Genomic DNA, 14905 nt, shown 5'->3' with positions numbered 1-14905 from the left:
GGTTAAAATCCATTCAAATGTCTCTCCCATTGAAAGTGGTGGCAAACCCACGTTTTACATTTGTATTTTATTCGTATTGAGCAGTATGTGATACAAACAATTTTGTAAACCAACTAATATTCATAACTCGGCTGCTTCATACTTTTTAAGGCATTGTGAAAAGGAACTGTTGAACAACAGTGTAAGTTTAGACTTGGAGTGTTGTCTAACACAAAATGTATAGAGGACCAATATTCATTTTAACTCAAATGTACTCCATATAATATACACATATGACATTCCTGGTCTTGTTATAAAACACATTCCTAAAAGAACAAAGGCAATATAAAACACAAATGTAAATGTCTTAGTACAACAAATAATTATTTGAATATATGTCCACAAGTTTTCAGGCAAAAAAAGGTGTGTGTGTGGTCTCAAAGATGTGTAAAAGCATGTATGAAAAGGTGTTGAACTCTCGTTCAACTGCGCAAGTAAGAAAGTCTTAAGTCAGACTCTCCTGTATATATATGCTTGTTATTGTGAAGCTGAGAAAGTACACTCGAGTGAGGGTCATGTCTTCAAGCAAGCTCAAGGCTGGTTGATCTGACCCATGAAGAGAATAGTACCTGAAATAGAAGGAAGTGAGGGTCAGTTTTACGGCACACTTGCTAAACAATGCTACAAAGTTACAAAACTTACAAGTTACAAAGTGTAAAGAATTCCAAAGCCTGTGCACATGTTTCATATACCTACACGAGCTGAGAAGTCTCTCTCTTTAGGAAACATTAGGGTCAGCAGAGCAGAGTGAGAGGCTAGCCAGGCTGGAGTTTGAGCATACCTGTTGGGTTGTGTCTGGTGAGGAAGAGAAAAGGTCTGTCCACAACAACCCAAGGCGGAGACGACCTGGCGAGCAATATGGCCGCTACAGGGAGAAGGAGGAAATCCAAAAGTAAAACATATAGCATGTAGTAAAACTCCAGAGCTGATAAAACGGTACAAAGACACACAACTGCCATTCTAAAATACACATTTCACTAAACAGTCACACATTACCCACCAGTGGCAGCGGCTGCTTTTGTTCCATCCTCATTGACCTCGATTTTGGCTTTCTGGAGAGCCTTTGATACATACACGGCTTCAGAACCTGAACGAGAGGTTTTGTGTCCAATCATCATATGTGGTGTAAATTTCCATCGGTAAATGACACATACCAAGACAACCATGAAAATGTAGGACCATTCAATCTGTTGACTCAATCAGGGTACGGGCATGGGAGTTTTTTTAGAGGGCAGGAAATGACCAGAAAATGATTCACCACTTCACAGAGCAGAACTAGACATGACTCATGGCTATTTGAAGCCCTAATCACAGTAAGCAGTGAAAAGGAATTTCACATTGGCTCCAGTCACAGTTTCATCGACACCCTGACTCAGACTGATGCAAATCCGTTGCATGTGATGTGAGTGATGCGGCTTCTACGACTCCAACATTACTTACTCAGGTGTCTGAAGTCTGCTTTGCCCTCATCAAAGATGTCTGTTATCCCCAGTGCCGAAAGGGGAGCTCCAAGGTCCACCTCTGCTTCTGCAGTAAACCTACACAAATAGTAAGTTAACATTGATTTTAAATGCTCTTTCATTTAGATTTGAAGTACTAATATTATGTGGAGACAACATTTACATGGGGGTACAATTAGTTCAAAGAGGATGTGGAAATATATGAGGTAATTTGACAGTGTCATATTCCACCAGTACTCTCTTATGCAAGAAGTTTTTCAGATTGCGTAATGTTAAACTATTGAAAGTTAAACAGAAAAGATTTCAGTGACTCACTGTTTTATCCTGAGTCTACGTATACTGTACATCACGAGGCAATTACAGGGCATTTATGACACAGCAGTGAGTGTGTGTTTGTTTACTTGTGTAAATGTTTTGTGCTCAAACATGAATGTGTGTATGTGCGTATGTGAGTCCTACTTGGGAAGCATAAGGCGGATCTTCCCCAGGTGCAGCAGTTTGGTCCAGCTCTGTACAGTGGCTGTGCTGATGTGTGGAACCACATCTGCGAGGAGCACATCCTCGGAGGGCAAGACTATCAACATGCTCAAGCTGTTGCCGTGATACGGCAGCTCAATAACCATGTACTTCAGGCCCTGGGGGGTGCTGGCTAGACCTATCAGAGAAGAGGGTCAGACCAAAGTTCAGGGGGTCACTGGTAAAGTTCAGACTTAAAGCTCGTTAGATTGTGTTTAAACAAAACAACACTTTTGTCATGCAAGTAAATGCAACTACTCCACAGTGACTTGCTATTCTCCAACCTCCTTGTTGCATGGCTTTTTTTACAACCTGGATGACCAGTATTCATGCCCTGCCAATAACTGACTGTGGCACCCAAACAACAGTGATACCACAGAGAACTGTCGTAAACTCAAGACTTAAATACATTCAATTCCCAGAAGAATCAAATCAGAGTGCAACATGTAGCCATCAAATATAAAGATGGCATACGCCTAAAACAAATGGCAATGGAAACTAATAAATAATAAACTCTGTTTATTAAATTTAAAGTAAATAAAAGTTGGCTGTATGGATTTCTCTGTAAATCACTTGAGGATGGCATTTCTGTTAGAGAGGTTTTAAAGATTTAAAAAATTACTTTTTATATAAGATTTATTGATTTTAGAGAAGCCAGAAATTGAAGAGTTAAATATAGACCCTGGTACTTAAATAATTGTGCAGCCTAATCTTGAACTTCAAAGTATCTTAGATGAAAATCCATGACAGAAGACCCCTGGAAACTCACCTATATTGAAAACAGACAGCTGGGACATCATGGGAACCTTGTAAGTATTCCCGTTGCCTCCATTGAAGGTCCTCATCTTGGTGTTCTCAGGCTGGAAGCGAGACTTCCACAGGCCCTTGAAGTAAATGGAGTTGACTGCTACCAGACGTGTCAGGGCTCCGTCCAACATGTCTGGCTTCAACAGGCTCGTGATTAGGCCTGTATGAAACATACAAACAAAACAACCAAGTAAGAGATCATGCATGATGACAATACAGATACACTGATCCAACAGCATCCCTCACATAATCATCCTGCTTTCATTGATCAGAACAGTCACCAAGCAATTGGATATCTCAAACCTTTGGTACGGTTATTGACCCAGTCATTGATGATATTGGCGGCCCTCTCTGTGTTGCTGAAATCCACGCTCCTAGCCTCACACTGGAAGTTTTCCTGGTTGGTTTTTACAAAGTCCACCATCATGGGGAATCCTTCCTGGGTGAACATGGCGTTGGCGATGGTCACAATGTCCTGGTTGGCTTTGGATGTCAGAGTCTTGTGGAGTTTCTTCAACATTTTGTAAGGGCCTGGAGGAAGAGAAACAATCAGGGGAACAGAAACCCTGGTTCCAAAATGAACCTTGAATCATTCGGGATGGACATTCTTGTAAAGCTGCATTCAGAGTGACATGGTAGTCATATGAATGATGTTAGCCTTTTGAAAAATTGAGTGGGAAACGTATAAGTTCTAGCATATCCAAATTGTTCATACCGTTCTTCTTGTAGCGGAGTGCAGTGAGAAGCTGTCTCCTAGTCTCTGCATGTGCTCCCGGCATTAGCATGCCTAGGACGGAGGCCACACCATGGGGGGACATCACCACATTCTCCTGGGGTCTAGAACGTACCACCTGCTGGAACACCTGGAGACCCAGGTCTGAGCCCCGCTCGCCATAAGAGGGGGCCAGGGAGAGCGCCCCCGGGTGGCCACACAGGGCCAACAGCACACATAGACACACAATGGAGAGGCGTCCCATCTCTGACTGTACTGGCATACATGAGAGGAAAAGAAAGAGGGAGAGAGAAGACAAAAGAAAAATAGGAAGATATAAATAAAAAAAAGAGAGAAGTGGAGCTGTTAAGTGTTTGCACCTTGAGGTTTCAACACTGCCTGACAAGTAATGGCGCTAAATACCCATGACAATTCCAGAACACCTAGCAGCCCCTAACAGAAACTCAAGAACTCAAGTAAGAATGTGTGTGCGTGGTTATTTGTTTTGGGCCATTTGTGGATTTTTTATGTTTATAGTTTTGCTTCTCCTTTTCTTTTCTGTCACACTGTTCTGCTGTAGAGGAATTTGCGGGTGATGACAGACCACTGCCTTCATAAGGCTATATAAGTTAAGTCCTGACATGCAGTTCTAACTCACAGCGATTGAAATATAACAGATAGCAGTCTACCTCAGTGTGTGTCAGTGTGTCCAATGTTCATATTTGAAGAAGTTTAACTAAATGTAAGCCATCCACATGTGGAGGGTTCCAGTTATACTTGTGAACTAATGAATGGATCCCATTTAACTAGTTGGCAGACAAGGTAACTGGTACGCATGATACAATGTAGCAACTGCTTACCACTCAAGCTTACTCACTTTAAATCCATTTTACCGTTAAACGTGTAAATAGTAGGTTTCTGTTATGTTCTTACCTAAATGATTTGGATGAAGAATATCGTTCAGCATTCAGCGGAAGCGTCAGTCGACAAATAAAATAAACACTCTTGTCCTTATGTGCAATGTATGCATAGATTGTATCCAATGAAAAGCACGAAATTCCGTCGAAGCGGTTGTGTTTCCTTATGAAAGTTCCAGGTAGGCTATACTGACTCCAATGTTATTGAACGGAGGGGTTTTGTTAGTTGAACTCCGCCCTCTCGTATAACTCAAGCTCAATTTGCCACTGAGTTGAAATATGACAAACGTGGAGGCACTCCAAGTTGCAACTTGCAAGCTGTTTATGTCAACAGGAAGAGGCAGTTCTTTGAAACATGTTACGCTACATTTATGAGCATTGGAGCTGACTTATTTTTTCAAAGTACTAGACTCGAGTGACCCTGTCTATTTTTGCTCTATGACCTGTCTGACTACAGTCTAAGACCACCGAAGTTTTTCAACTGTGAATACGTGTTCCAACAAACATTTTAAAGACGTAGAAAATTAAGCAGTAGTGTGTTGACGTGTAGTCGCAGAAGAGTAAAGGAAATTAAATGACGCAATACACAATGCCAACCGCTTGTGATGCGTAAAAAACGACACTGCTGCTATGGACACAAGGTCAAGCCCACCTGTTACCCCTTGACGGGCCCCTTATATGACTGAAACGTTGGACAAAAGGACCACCTGCGTTCATCTATGTGGTCTCTGTCTTCTTCTCCCCCCCCCCCCCCCCCACACACACACACACACACGTCAATGTGAAGGGATGAGGCTCGATTACATCCTACTCTCATGCTCCAGAGAGGATTACTTAGGAGTAGATATACAGGGGTTTGAGTTACAGGAGATTAAGTAAGAGTGTTCATGTAATCATGTGTGAAGGGGAGCATATGTGCTTATTAAAGCAGACAGGGAAGACATGCTGTCCTGAAATAAATTCCTGCTTGCCAGAGAAAAGACTCAAGCTGTCAGACCTCTTCTTTCATGAACGCTGTCCTGTGCCAAGTCTTAGTACCCTGGCAGATTCTTCAGATGTTAGGCTGTTCGGTTTCCACCCCTCTCCTGGTGTTGCTGTGGGGGGGGGGGGGGGGGATTAGGTGGGGGTTTGTTGTTAAGGCTTGGAGGGGGGTCTTGCTAGTCCAGCTGGGATGCCGAGAGGCAATACTTGTGAAAATAAACACGGTAAAGGGCAAATACAGTGTGTGTGTGTGTTTGTGTGTGAAGAGAATCAAAACAAGCACACAGCTGTGTAGGGATCATGGCCTGTAGAGGATATTTGGAACCACAAGAGTTCCAACCACTAAATCCAATCCCTTAACTATCGACCTGGGCTGAGATGGGGCAGGGAAGCAAGATGTGCTTTTCATTGTTTGCACGTTCCCTTGTGGATGACCATATTTCAAGATACATTGTGTCTCTTAATGCTCGTGTGGATATCGTTGGTTTTTCAATTGTTGAGGAGCCATGGGGGTTATGATTTACAGTCCATCACCAGAATGACGCTGATAAAGAACATACAAAGATAGAGGAAAGACTCATTACTGCCTATTTTGAAGCAAATTATACGAAAAGGAAATTGGAATTGCATTGCATTTCTGTAAGGAAAAATCTTTATTATTTCTTATTGACAACAAGCTATTCTTACAGCATACTCATTTAAAAGTGGTTAAAGTGCCTTTTTCAGGAGAAATCGGTCATCAGTGCTTGGGCAAATTGATTAGCTCCACTCCAAAGTCATTGATGGAACGCAGAGGTGATCAAAACGGTTTTCCAAGGTCTCTGATTGGTCAGTGTAATTGCCCTTCACTAAGCCAACGTTGAAGAAGCATGAGGACATGGTCCCGGGCCAGGGTCAGTTGAGGAGGGTCCTGACTGCTGGCGGGGTACATGTTGGCGCAGTGGGCCGTCCCTGCATCGCACACAGGAAGACACATTCTTGAAAGTCACGAGTAAAATGCACACCAATCCAGATCTATTTGTTTCCATTATTATATTAACGACCGGCGACACAGACATGAAAAGGTCACTGGAATTCAACGTCGGCGGACGGAAAAATGTGAAACTTTAAGTTACAAGCTCTCCCCTCCGTGGAAATCAATACAGTATACACCTCTGGTTCGCTCACCCTTGATGAAGATGGCGGGCAGGTCATCGGAGATGTCGCGGGTGATCCCCAGAGCGTGCCAGGGGTCGATGGAGCCGTTGGGGAAGACGATCCTGGAGGAGTGGATGCCGTAGCCTCCGTAGTACTCGTTGGTCTGCACCACGGCGTCTCCGAGAGTCTGGGCACTCACGTTGTAGTAGTCGCTACACTGTTTCACATGGTACCTGATATGGACGTGTAGGTGTGAGACACACACTCGCACACCAAACCAACACCTCTTTGGCGTTTTGTACTCACGGGAGTGGAAAACCACCAAATGGCTGGTCGGGGGAATCTGTGCTCTGGTAGAAGCCAAACTCAGTACAGGTCTGATACACCCACTGTCTCCCTGTGTAACAATAACACGCACAATCATATTTCATACTTTGTTCACATTTTGAAATGTTGGAAACAATGTTTGAAACAATCCTAAATTAGCCAAAACGGAAAAGTGTTTAGACAACATGCTGGTTTGCCAGTGACCACAAAACGTGCAACAACACAGGTGATTTTCAACAATGAGAACAAAGATGGTTGTTCCAAGGAAAATATATATATTTTTATTTTGGCCTGGAGAGGACAAAGAAGGTGAGAGGAACCCAATCCACCAGGGAAGGCAAAAAAGGGGACCGTTTACACAGATGCACCCCTGCGGCTCTTTAAAAGCCCACTTCCTGTCCCAGTGATCCCTATTAAACCAATAAGCCCCCTCCGTTTAGGAAGGCGGATCTGGGAAAGAGAACAGCAGCCAGAGGCAAAGGAGCACCATGGAAACTGACAAAACAGCTTTTGTCAGTGAACATGCAGTAATTCCTGAAATGTTACGTTTTCTTTCTCAGCTAAGACTGTATAACTCAACCCAAAAGTAGCTCCATGTAAACCCATCTTGTTTTCTCACTGGTATTAGTTTGGAAGAGATTAACTTACAATAGTAGCTCCTAAAATGGTACCAATTTGTATTTTAAACTTAGAAACAAAACTTGGTTTGGATACAATACTGTGTTTTGTGAAATGCACTTCAGGGAGTTCAAACAGTTCCTTCTTTAGAAGAATCAATGGGAAAACAAGCTCTGGTCTTATCCTTGCATCACCCTTGTAATGTGCAAATGCAGCACGCACGCACGCACACACACACACACACACACACACACACACACACACATACACACATTTATGGCTGAATAACACTGTTAATTAGCCCATAAAACACACTTTGGTCAAAAGGAGCCAAACCAGACGAGTTCACTAGGATGTGTCTGGAGGCCTTGTAGGGGAAAACACTTGGAGTAGCACTTGTGGGGAGGGACAAAATGGGGCAGCAGGGGACCTGGATGGGTTTGATTGGAAGGGAGGGAGGGCAGAGAGGATGGTCTGAGAGGACAGGGGGGTATGTTACATGTATAATTATAATCAAAAGAAGCATGTGGATATTTCTGATAGTTATTTTGATTAAGAAGCTTCACAATAAAACCTATTCGAGGGAGAGGATGAGAGTCTGGAGTCCTCATTGTATTCCCCGAACGCGCTTGCTACAAAATAATCCTTACGACGCACACACACACACACACACACACCTCCGCCGGCCGCAGGTCCGCTCCAGGAGGTGTTGCTCATGTCCCTCAGGTTGTTGGCGTAGCTGGCGTCGAGGCACTTCATGGAGAAGGTGTCCATGAGGAGCCGGGCCACAGCGGCGTACCTGGCGTAGGGTTCACCCAGCGAGGCGTCCGCCATCACGCCACACAGCACCTTGATGGTGATGTTGGTGCCCACCACACCCTGCCAAGGAAACAGTGACACCGGTGCTAGGCAGACGCCAACGTGAGCTTGTCCAAACGAAGAAAAAGGGTGTTTGTTTACATGAGAATGCGTCCATTAGGACAATATACTGAAGTGTTTGGTACTAAAGGCCTACTGCTGTCCCACACATCAAGATGGGCAGAGAGTTGATAATACTGAGCAGTGATTTAGTCCAGCTAGGCCTACGCATACAACACTAATAACTAACAACAGGATGGGGCAGTATCTGTTTTCATTCCATTTGAGGGGCAAATTGGAACTTCGGGTGTCTTGTTTCAGAAAATACATTCTATCATTTCCTTCCTGTTTCACAGAGCGGGTATTTGTCCGGCCTCTTGTCCCTGGCGTACAGACTGGTTGTCTGGCTACTGTTACATGTCCTCCTGTCCAGTCTACGCTTCATCCACACTCTTTTGGAATCACCTGAAATCCCTGGTGACCGGCCCACCCCACCTCTCTCTGGCCAGGCAAGAGTGTGTGTTTATGTCTTTCTGAGGGGGTGCACTCCCCCCCCCCCCACCAGTTTAGAAGCAGCTCTCAGCTCTGAGAGGAGGTGGGGGAGGGGGGGGGGGGTTAGAGGAGGAGAGGCAGAAACCCAAGCCTGTCAGCGGTCCAAAGACCCTTTGTTGCATTTTTCATTCCAGCTTATTGGTAACCAGACTCACGCCACTACAGGGCAATGGGGAAAAAAAACAGAGAGAGTAAGAGAGATAGACCAAAGGGCTTGCTTTTGTGACGAAAAAAAAAGAAAGAAAAGAAAAAAGAAACCCGGACATAACAAGCCCAAACCCATCTTGTCTTATGAGGGGAGTAGGGGGAATGGAGCAAATATCAGATTGAGTTTGCATTGTGTAAAACAAATCCTTGAACCACCAGAGACCTCTCTTTGGTGACCCCACTGCAGGGCCTCTTGCACTGGGAACAACAGTGCTCTTGTGTCCTCCTTAGAAGGATTCAATAAGCTACCTGCCCCGGTCCCCACCCCACTTCATACCTCAGAATGCCCCCTCCCCCCACAAGGTCAACCTGGCCTCTCTCCACCTTCACTCTTCACCAAACACACTCTCACTCTCTCTCTGTCTCTCCCTCACCTCAAATTCTCGGTTGTCCTCGTTGTACTGGACCACGTCCATGAAATTTCCTGCGAGTGACTCCAGCAGGTAGGCTGAGTCCATGTCCGACTGGATCTGCAGCTTGGAACACAGACTGGGGTGGGGGTGAAGTGGAAGAGAGAGAGAAAGAGAGAGAGATAGAGATAGAGAGAGAGAGAGAGAAAGCAAGAGAGAGGGAGAAAGAGAGAGAACAAGCGGGTTACCGACGACCATGAGATAATATTCACAAATATCCCTGAGTGAAGCACTGGATTTAAATGTCCTTTGGTTGCCAGTTTGTTCAATATGTACAATACAAGCACAGTTCTTCCCAGCTGGTGCGGTTGCCTCTGGCTTTGCTTAGTCTTCTGTACAAGGACAACTAGCAACGCTGACCAGTGTTTTTGCAATTCAGTTTGGAAATGTATGTGTCAATATAATGGCTTGATGTTTTGACTGAGAGGGACATAGCAAGATTTAAAAAAAAATACAAATAAACTTGAAACAAGCTGGAATTGGGCTTGTGTGATTAGGGCAGCGGTTAGGGCAAAGTGGGTCATCCTGACAGTGGTTGCCAGTTTGTTTGTTTGTATGCTGGCACACACAATGTGTGTTTTTTGTCTTTCTTGCTGTACAATATGTCTTCATCATCACCCACTGTTCCACTAAAAATATCCAAGTGTCTATTTAAGTATTCTTCCACACTACCTCTGAGGTCACAAGTTGGCTCTCTGGGCGTAAGTGTGTGTGGGAAAGTGCCTGATGGATGTATAGTTTGGTTAGAAAACAAGACAGTTTGTGTGTGTGTGTGTGTGTGTGTGAGAGAGACTGGTTGGGCTGGACCATGACATGGAGAGACAGTGTGGTTGGAGCTCTAGACATAGTGTATGAGTGTGCTTCCGTGTGCGTGTGCATGAGTGGCTGAGATGAAAGATGTCCAGTGCGGTCGGAACAGTGCAGAGACAAAGCCATGGTCTGTGTGTTTGTGTGACATCATATTCTGCAGACAGACTTGTAAAACAGATCGGGCCCCACCCCTCTAACGTTATAAATGACCCTGCAGTAACTATGACAACCCATGTGAACAAAAAAAGCTAATGCCACCAAACCCACACAAAAAATACATAAAAATATAAAAAAACAATACAAAGAACACACATTTAGAGCCGAAAGACAAATGATAATAATGACAACTTACTGTTAAGAATTAGATAGGGTAGATATGAGAAATAAGGCAAGGAAAAAAGACAAAACGGTGAATGAGATGTTGTGATTCTTTAGTGTGGGTGCACTAAAATGTCCAGTGAGCCTCAAGAAGACAGGACCAGACGGATTTTCCACCCATTCAAAGGCCATGTCAGACATTCCAATATGTCAGGCCTGATCCAAAAAGGACCAGAGCAGGTAAGACAATCTGAAACAGGACCCATCGGCTCTTAAAACGATCCACCTGCACCCTAGCCCTTCAGATCCCTAGCTACACCCATCACAACAAGGACAGCCTTTTCTCCGTCATTTTACCAACATAACCCTCTTATCGGCCCTGAACCATGACATAACATAGTATATAAACCACCATTCTTTATTTCTGTTATCCAAAAGACAGTATCATTCAACACTATATGAGTCAAGACATCAAATATTTTTGGACGTCATAACAATGAAAGTGCACACAGTTACTTAGGAATACAATATGTAAGCAGTGCGTGTAATTGTTTGTGTATGGGCATGGTGGACATACTTGAAGTCTTTGGTGATGTTGGGGAAGTTGAGGGGGTCTTTGAGAAGATCAATCAGCGTGTCAGATGCCTTCTTCACCAGAAGGGGGCACTGTGGACTTTCCGAGGCTAGTGAGCGCCTTACCACCTCCAGATACTCTGAGAAAAACAACAAGGAAATAAAGGCCATAGGGGTATATATTATCTGTTTGTGTACTTTTCTTGACTGTATTCACTAAGCAAAAACACTGTACCAAACAAGCCATGGGTTAGGGCTCAGTTCATTTCACTTTTCAATCCTGAAGGACAATCAGAATCAGAAGGGATTTTATTCGCCATGAGTGTTTGCACAAACAAGGAATTTACTTTGGCAGGGAGGTGCATACAATCAAGAAGGGTTGGGCAAACACACCCTGCTCAAACTAAATTAAGGGAACACCTAAATCACACACTGGGTCTTGATGAAGAAACCATATTAATAAGGACCAAATCTTGATTGTACATTGTGTAATACATTGAGAACAACATGATGTAACAACTGTCAATGGAAACCAAAATAACCAACCGATTGAGGGCTGGAGTCGAACTCCCACCGAAAATCAAAGTCAACAGTTACAATCCAAAGCTGTTCCAACTTGTTTGAATTTCATCACGGCAACTCGTGATGTGACCAGCGTGGCCCCCAGGTGCCCCCGGGAGCCTGCATGCACTCCTGACAACATCTAACCCTCATGCCACCCTCATGCAGTCTGTTTCTGACAGTTTGGTCAGACCCTGGAGGTCATGTTGTAGGGCTCTGGCAGAGCTCCTCCTGTGCCTCCTCGCACGTACGAGCTGATCCGGCACCTGCAGCTGGGTCCATCCCCTTCTACAGCCCTTTCCAGCTGCCCTTCTACAGCCCTGTCCAGCTGCCCTTCTACAGCCCTGTCCAGCTGCCCTACTACAGCCCTGTCCAGCTGCCCTTCTACAGCCCTGTCCAGCTGCCCTTCTACAGCCCTGTCCAGCTGCCCTTCCATAGCCCTGTCCAGCTGCCCTTCCACAGCCCTGTCCAGCTCCCTTCCACAGCCCTGTCCAGCAGCCCTTCCATAGCCCTGTCCAGCTGCCCTTCTACAGCCCTGTCCAGCTCTCCTTCCACAGCCCTGTCCAGCTGCCCTTCTACAGCCCTGTCCAGCTGCCCTTCCACAGCCCTGTCCAGCTCCCTTCCACAGCCCTGTCCAGCTGCCCTTCCATAGCCCTGTCCAGCTGCCCTTCTACAGCCCTGTCCAGCTCTCCTTCCACAGCCCTGTCCAGCTGCCCTTCTACAGCCCTGTCCAGCTGCCCTTCTACAGCCCTGTCCAGCTGCCCTACTACAGCCCTGTCCAGCTGCCCTTCCACAGCCCTGTCCAGCTCCCTTCCACAGCCCTGTCCAGCTGCCCTTCCATAGCCCTGTCCAGCTGCCCTTCTACAGCCCTGTCCAGCTCTCCTTCCACAGCCCTGTCCAGCTCTCCTTCTACAGCCCTGTCCTGCTCTCCTTCTACAGCCCTGTCCAGCTCTCCTTCTACAGCCCTGTCCTGCTCTCCTTCCACAGCCCTGTCCAGCTCTCCTTCCACAGCCCTGTCCAGCTCTCCTTCTACAGCCCTGTCCTGCTCTCCTTCCACAGCCCTGTCCTGCTCTCCTTCCACAGCCCTGTCCAGCTCTCCTTCCACAGCCCTGTCCAGCTCTCCTTCCACAGCCCTGTCCAGCTCTCCTTCCACAGCCCTGTCCAGCTCTCCTCGAGGAACAGCCTCTTGGCATCTCCTCCATGCTCGTGAGACTGTACTGGGAGACACAGCAAAACCTGCGTCTGACGGCACGTATGGGTGTGCTATCCTGGAGGAGCTGGAGTACCTGTACCACCTGGGACGGCTGCAGGTGCCGCCTCATGCTACCAGTAGTGACAAGGACAAACAACTAGTGGAGACTCAGTCAGGAAGGATAAGGAGAGAGAAATTGTCTGTGCCCACCAGCTGCAAAACCACTCCCTTTTTGCGGTTGGCTGTCCAGTGCACCTGGGTCACTTTCATTTGCCCCAAAACAGGTGACACTGATTCACAATCAGTTATGCTTCCTAACTGGATAGATGGATATCCCTGAAGTTCAACTGAGGGTTTGAGGGAGTGCATAAACGGGGGTCGGTTAATTTGGAGGGCTCAGTTCTGTGCTTTTACCGAAGGAATGGAAAATGAAAAGAAATATCAGAGACATAAATGAATGAATTCACATTCTATGTGGAACTATGGCAACACTGGGAGTCAAAGCAGAGAATATATCGTAGAAGTAAAATAACAGTCACACAAACAATGTGCTGTCACATGCCACCTGTGTGATGTATACCATGTCCTGCTTACTGTACATAATGACTGTAATACTATACTGTATAGTATTGTACTGTACCAGTGCATTACCTGGGAAGTTGACTGTGGCGTGGACAGGTGCACTGGTAGCAACAGCAGCATGAACCAGGTGAGGGTACTTCAGTCTGAACCAGGCGGCCAGCGATCCCGGGTACGAGCCCCCGAACGCCACCCACTTCCTGTTGTCCAGCCCCCGCCCGGCGGCCATGACGGTGCGGAAGTGAGCGAGGTCGGCCAGGGCCTGGCGGCTACTGAGTAAGCGCAGGTTCTCAGTGCTCAGGTCTCTGAGCAGGGAGGCAACGGGTTACTCAGACAAGACAGACTTTATAAATGCCAAAGTGAGAGTCCAGAGATCTTCTTGAAATATACTCAACATTTCCATTAATAGCAGATATTCTGAGTTAGGGATGAGGGTAGGCCTATGTATCACAACAAAACATACTGCCACCTACTGACAGGCAGTACACATGACGAGTTGTAGGCTACACAACAGGTTTTATATGAATGGTAACTTTTAAAGGTTAAGGTTTACTTTCAGTTTCCTGCTTCTTCTCAGGAACTAAACCAGCTAAACCAACACATACGCTGTGGGGTGACTCTTGCCGTAGAAGCGGTGCTCCAGCATCAGGCACAAAGCACCAAACTTCTTGGCGTATGTCAGCCAAGACCCCGTCTGCATCCATGCAGGGTTGGCAGGACCCTCTCCTCCAATCATCAGAAACACCGGACCACCGGCTTTGTAGAAGTTGTCGTTCACAAAGTACCTCTGAAAGATAAATACTGTGGTTCATTGAAAATGTAATACACATGCACACGGTTGAAAAATATACACACCTGCGCTGTTTTGTGTTAAAGATAACGAAAGATACTAACTTGTTTCCATTCTCGGCTGTCTGCACCGTTGAAGTGATCTAGTTTTTGAACAAACCACTGTTCATCAGATACCCCGACATCTGTATTGTAATCTAGCACATTGGTAAATTTACGAAATCCTTTCAATTTAGCCTCACAAGTTCCACATACAAGAAATACGACAATAAGTACTACATAAGATAGACTGTGCCTAGAATGTAGAAAAGCCATGTTGGAAATGGGAACAGAGGCATGTGACTTTGTTTTTGAATATGATCATGTGACAAATTCAACATCCAGACAAGCCTACCACCAGAGAATAGGTACGTTCGACTTCATGCAGCGCCGGCGTCGCCTGCAACCCGGCTGACTTGAAGCAGCCAATGGCATTCTCAGCTTCAAGGCAGCCGGCTGTGTCGGCGGCGCCGGTGGTGCATGAAGTCGAACACACATTTAAA

At 45.7% G+C, this 14905-nt stretch overlaps 2 protein-coding genes across 3 annotated transcripts; both read right to left on the bottom strand.

Moving 5' to 3' along the window:
* Nucleotides 1–29: 29 nt before the first annotated feature.
* Nucleotides 30–4914, bottom strand: serpine2 (serpin peptidase inhibitor, clade E (nexin, plasminogen activator inhibitor type 1), member 2). 2 transcript variants are annotated; one of them, XM_084673543.1, is made up of 9 exons: nt 4468–4914; nt 3538–3810; nt 3126–3353; nt 2785–2982; nt 1959–2154; nt 1480–1577; nt 1040–1126; nt 821–904; nt 30–608 (listed from the first exon to the last, which is right to left on the bottom strand). In XM_084673543.1, exons 1-9 carry the CDS (start codon nt 4499–4501, stop codon nt 571–573), a joined length of 1236 nt encoding a protein of 411 aa, XP_084529669.1. In that variant the 5' UTR covers nt 4502–4914; the 3' UTR covers nt 30–570. The 2 variants fall into 2 exon arrangements, with proteins under 2 accessions (XP_084529669.1, XP_084529670.1); XM_084673544.1 differs by having other exon boundaries at nt 3538–3805; nt 4468–4912.
* Nucleotides 4915–6066: 1152 nt separating this feature from the next.
* Nucleotides 6067–14712, bottom strand: prss59 (serine protease 59, putative). The gene is made up of 9 exons (XM_084673436.1): nt 14469–14712; nt 14180–14361; nt 13647–13879; nt 11247–11382; nt 9506–9620; nt 8192–8393; nt 6876–6966; nt 6600–6802; nt 6067–6383 (listed from the first exon to the last, which is right to left on the bottom strand). Exons 1-9 carry the CDS (start codon nt 14676–14678, stop codon nt 6262–6264), a joined length of 1494 nt encoding a protein of 497 aa, XP_084529562.1. The 5' UTR covers nt 14679–14712; the 3' UTR covers nt 6067–6261.
* Nucleotides 14713–14905: the final 193 nt, after the last annotated feature.

Source organism: Hypomesus nipponensis, chromosome 15, assembly GCF_054491055.1.
Source record: "Hypomesus nipponensis isolate SF chromosome 15, ASM5449105v1, whole genome shotgun sequence".
Taxonomy (NCBI): Eukaryota; Metazoa; Chordata; class Actinopteri; order Osmeriformes; family Osmeridae; genus Hypomesus; species Hypomesus nipponensis.
The sequence above is the reverse complement of the archived record's forward strand: the minus strand, read 5'-3'. Positions and strand labels throughout refer to the sequence as shown.

Coding starts and splice junctions, on each gene's coding strand:
- serpine2 (XM_084673543.1), bottom strand. CDS start 4,501: ATGCTGAACGATATTCTTCATCCAAATCATTTAG. Junction 1,578..1,958: donor ATCCGCCTTATGCTTCCCAA/GTAGGACTCACA, acceptor CTATTTGTGTAG/GTTTACTGCAGAAGCAGAGG. Junction 1,127..1,479: donor AGCAGACTTCAGACACCTGA/GTAAGTAATGTT, acceptor CCTCTCGTTCAG/GTTCTGAAGCCGTGTATGTA.
- prss59 (XM_084673436.1), bottom strand. CDS start 14,678: ATGGCTTTTCTACATTCTAGGCACAGTCTATCTTATGTAGTACTTATT. Junction 11,383..13,646: donor CGCCACAGTCAACTTCCCAG/GTAATGCACTGG, acceptor TGTTTTTCTCAG/AGTATCTGGAGGTGGTAAGG. Junction 6,803..6,875: donor TTTGGTGGTTTTCCACTCCC/GTGAGTACAAAA, acceptor CGTCCATATCAG/GTACCATGTGAAACAGTGTA.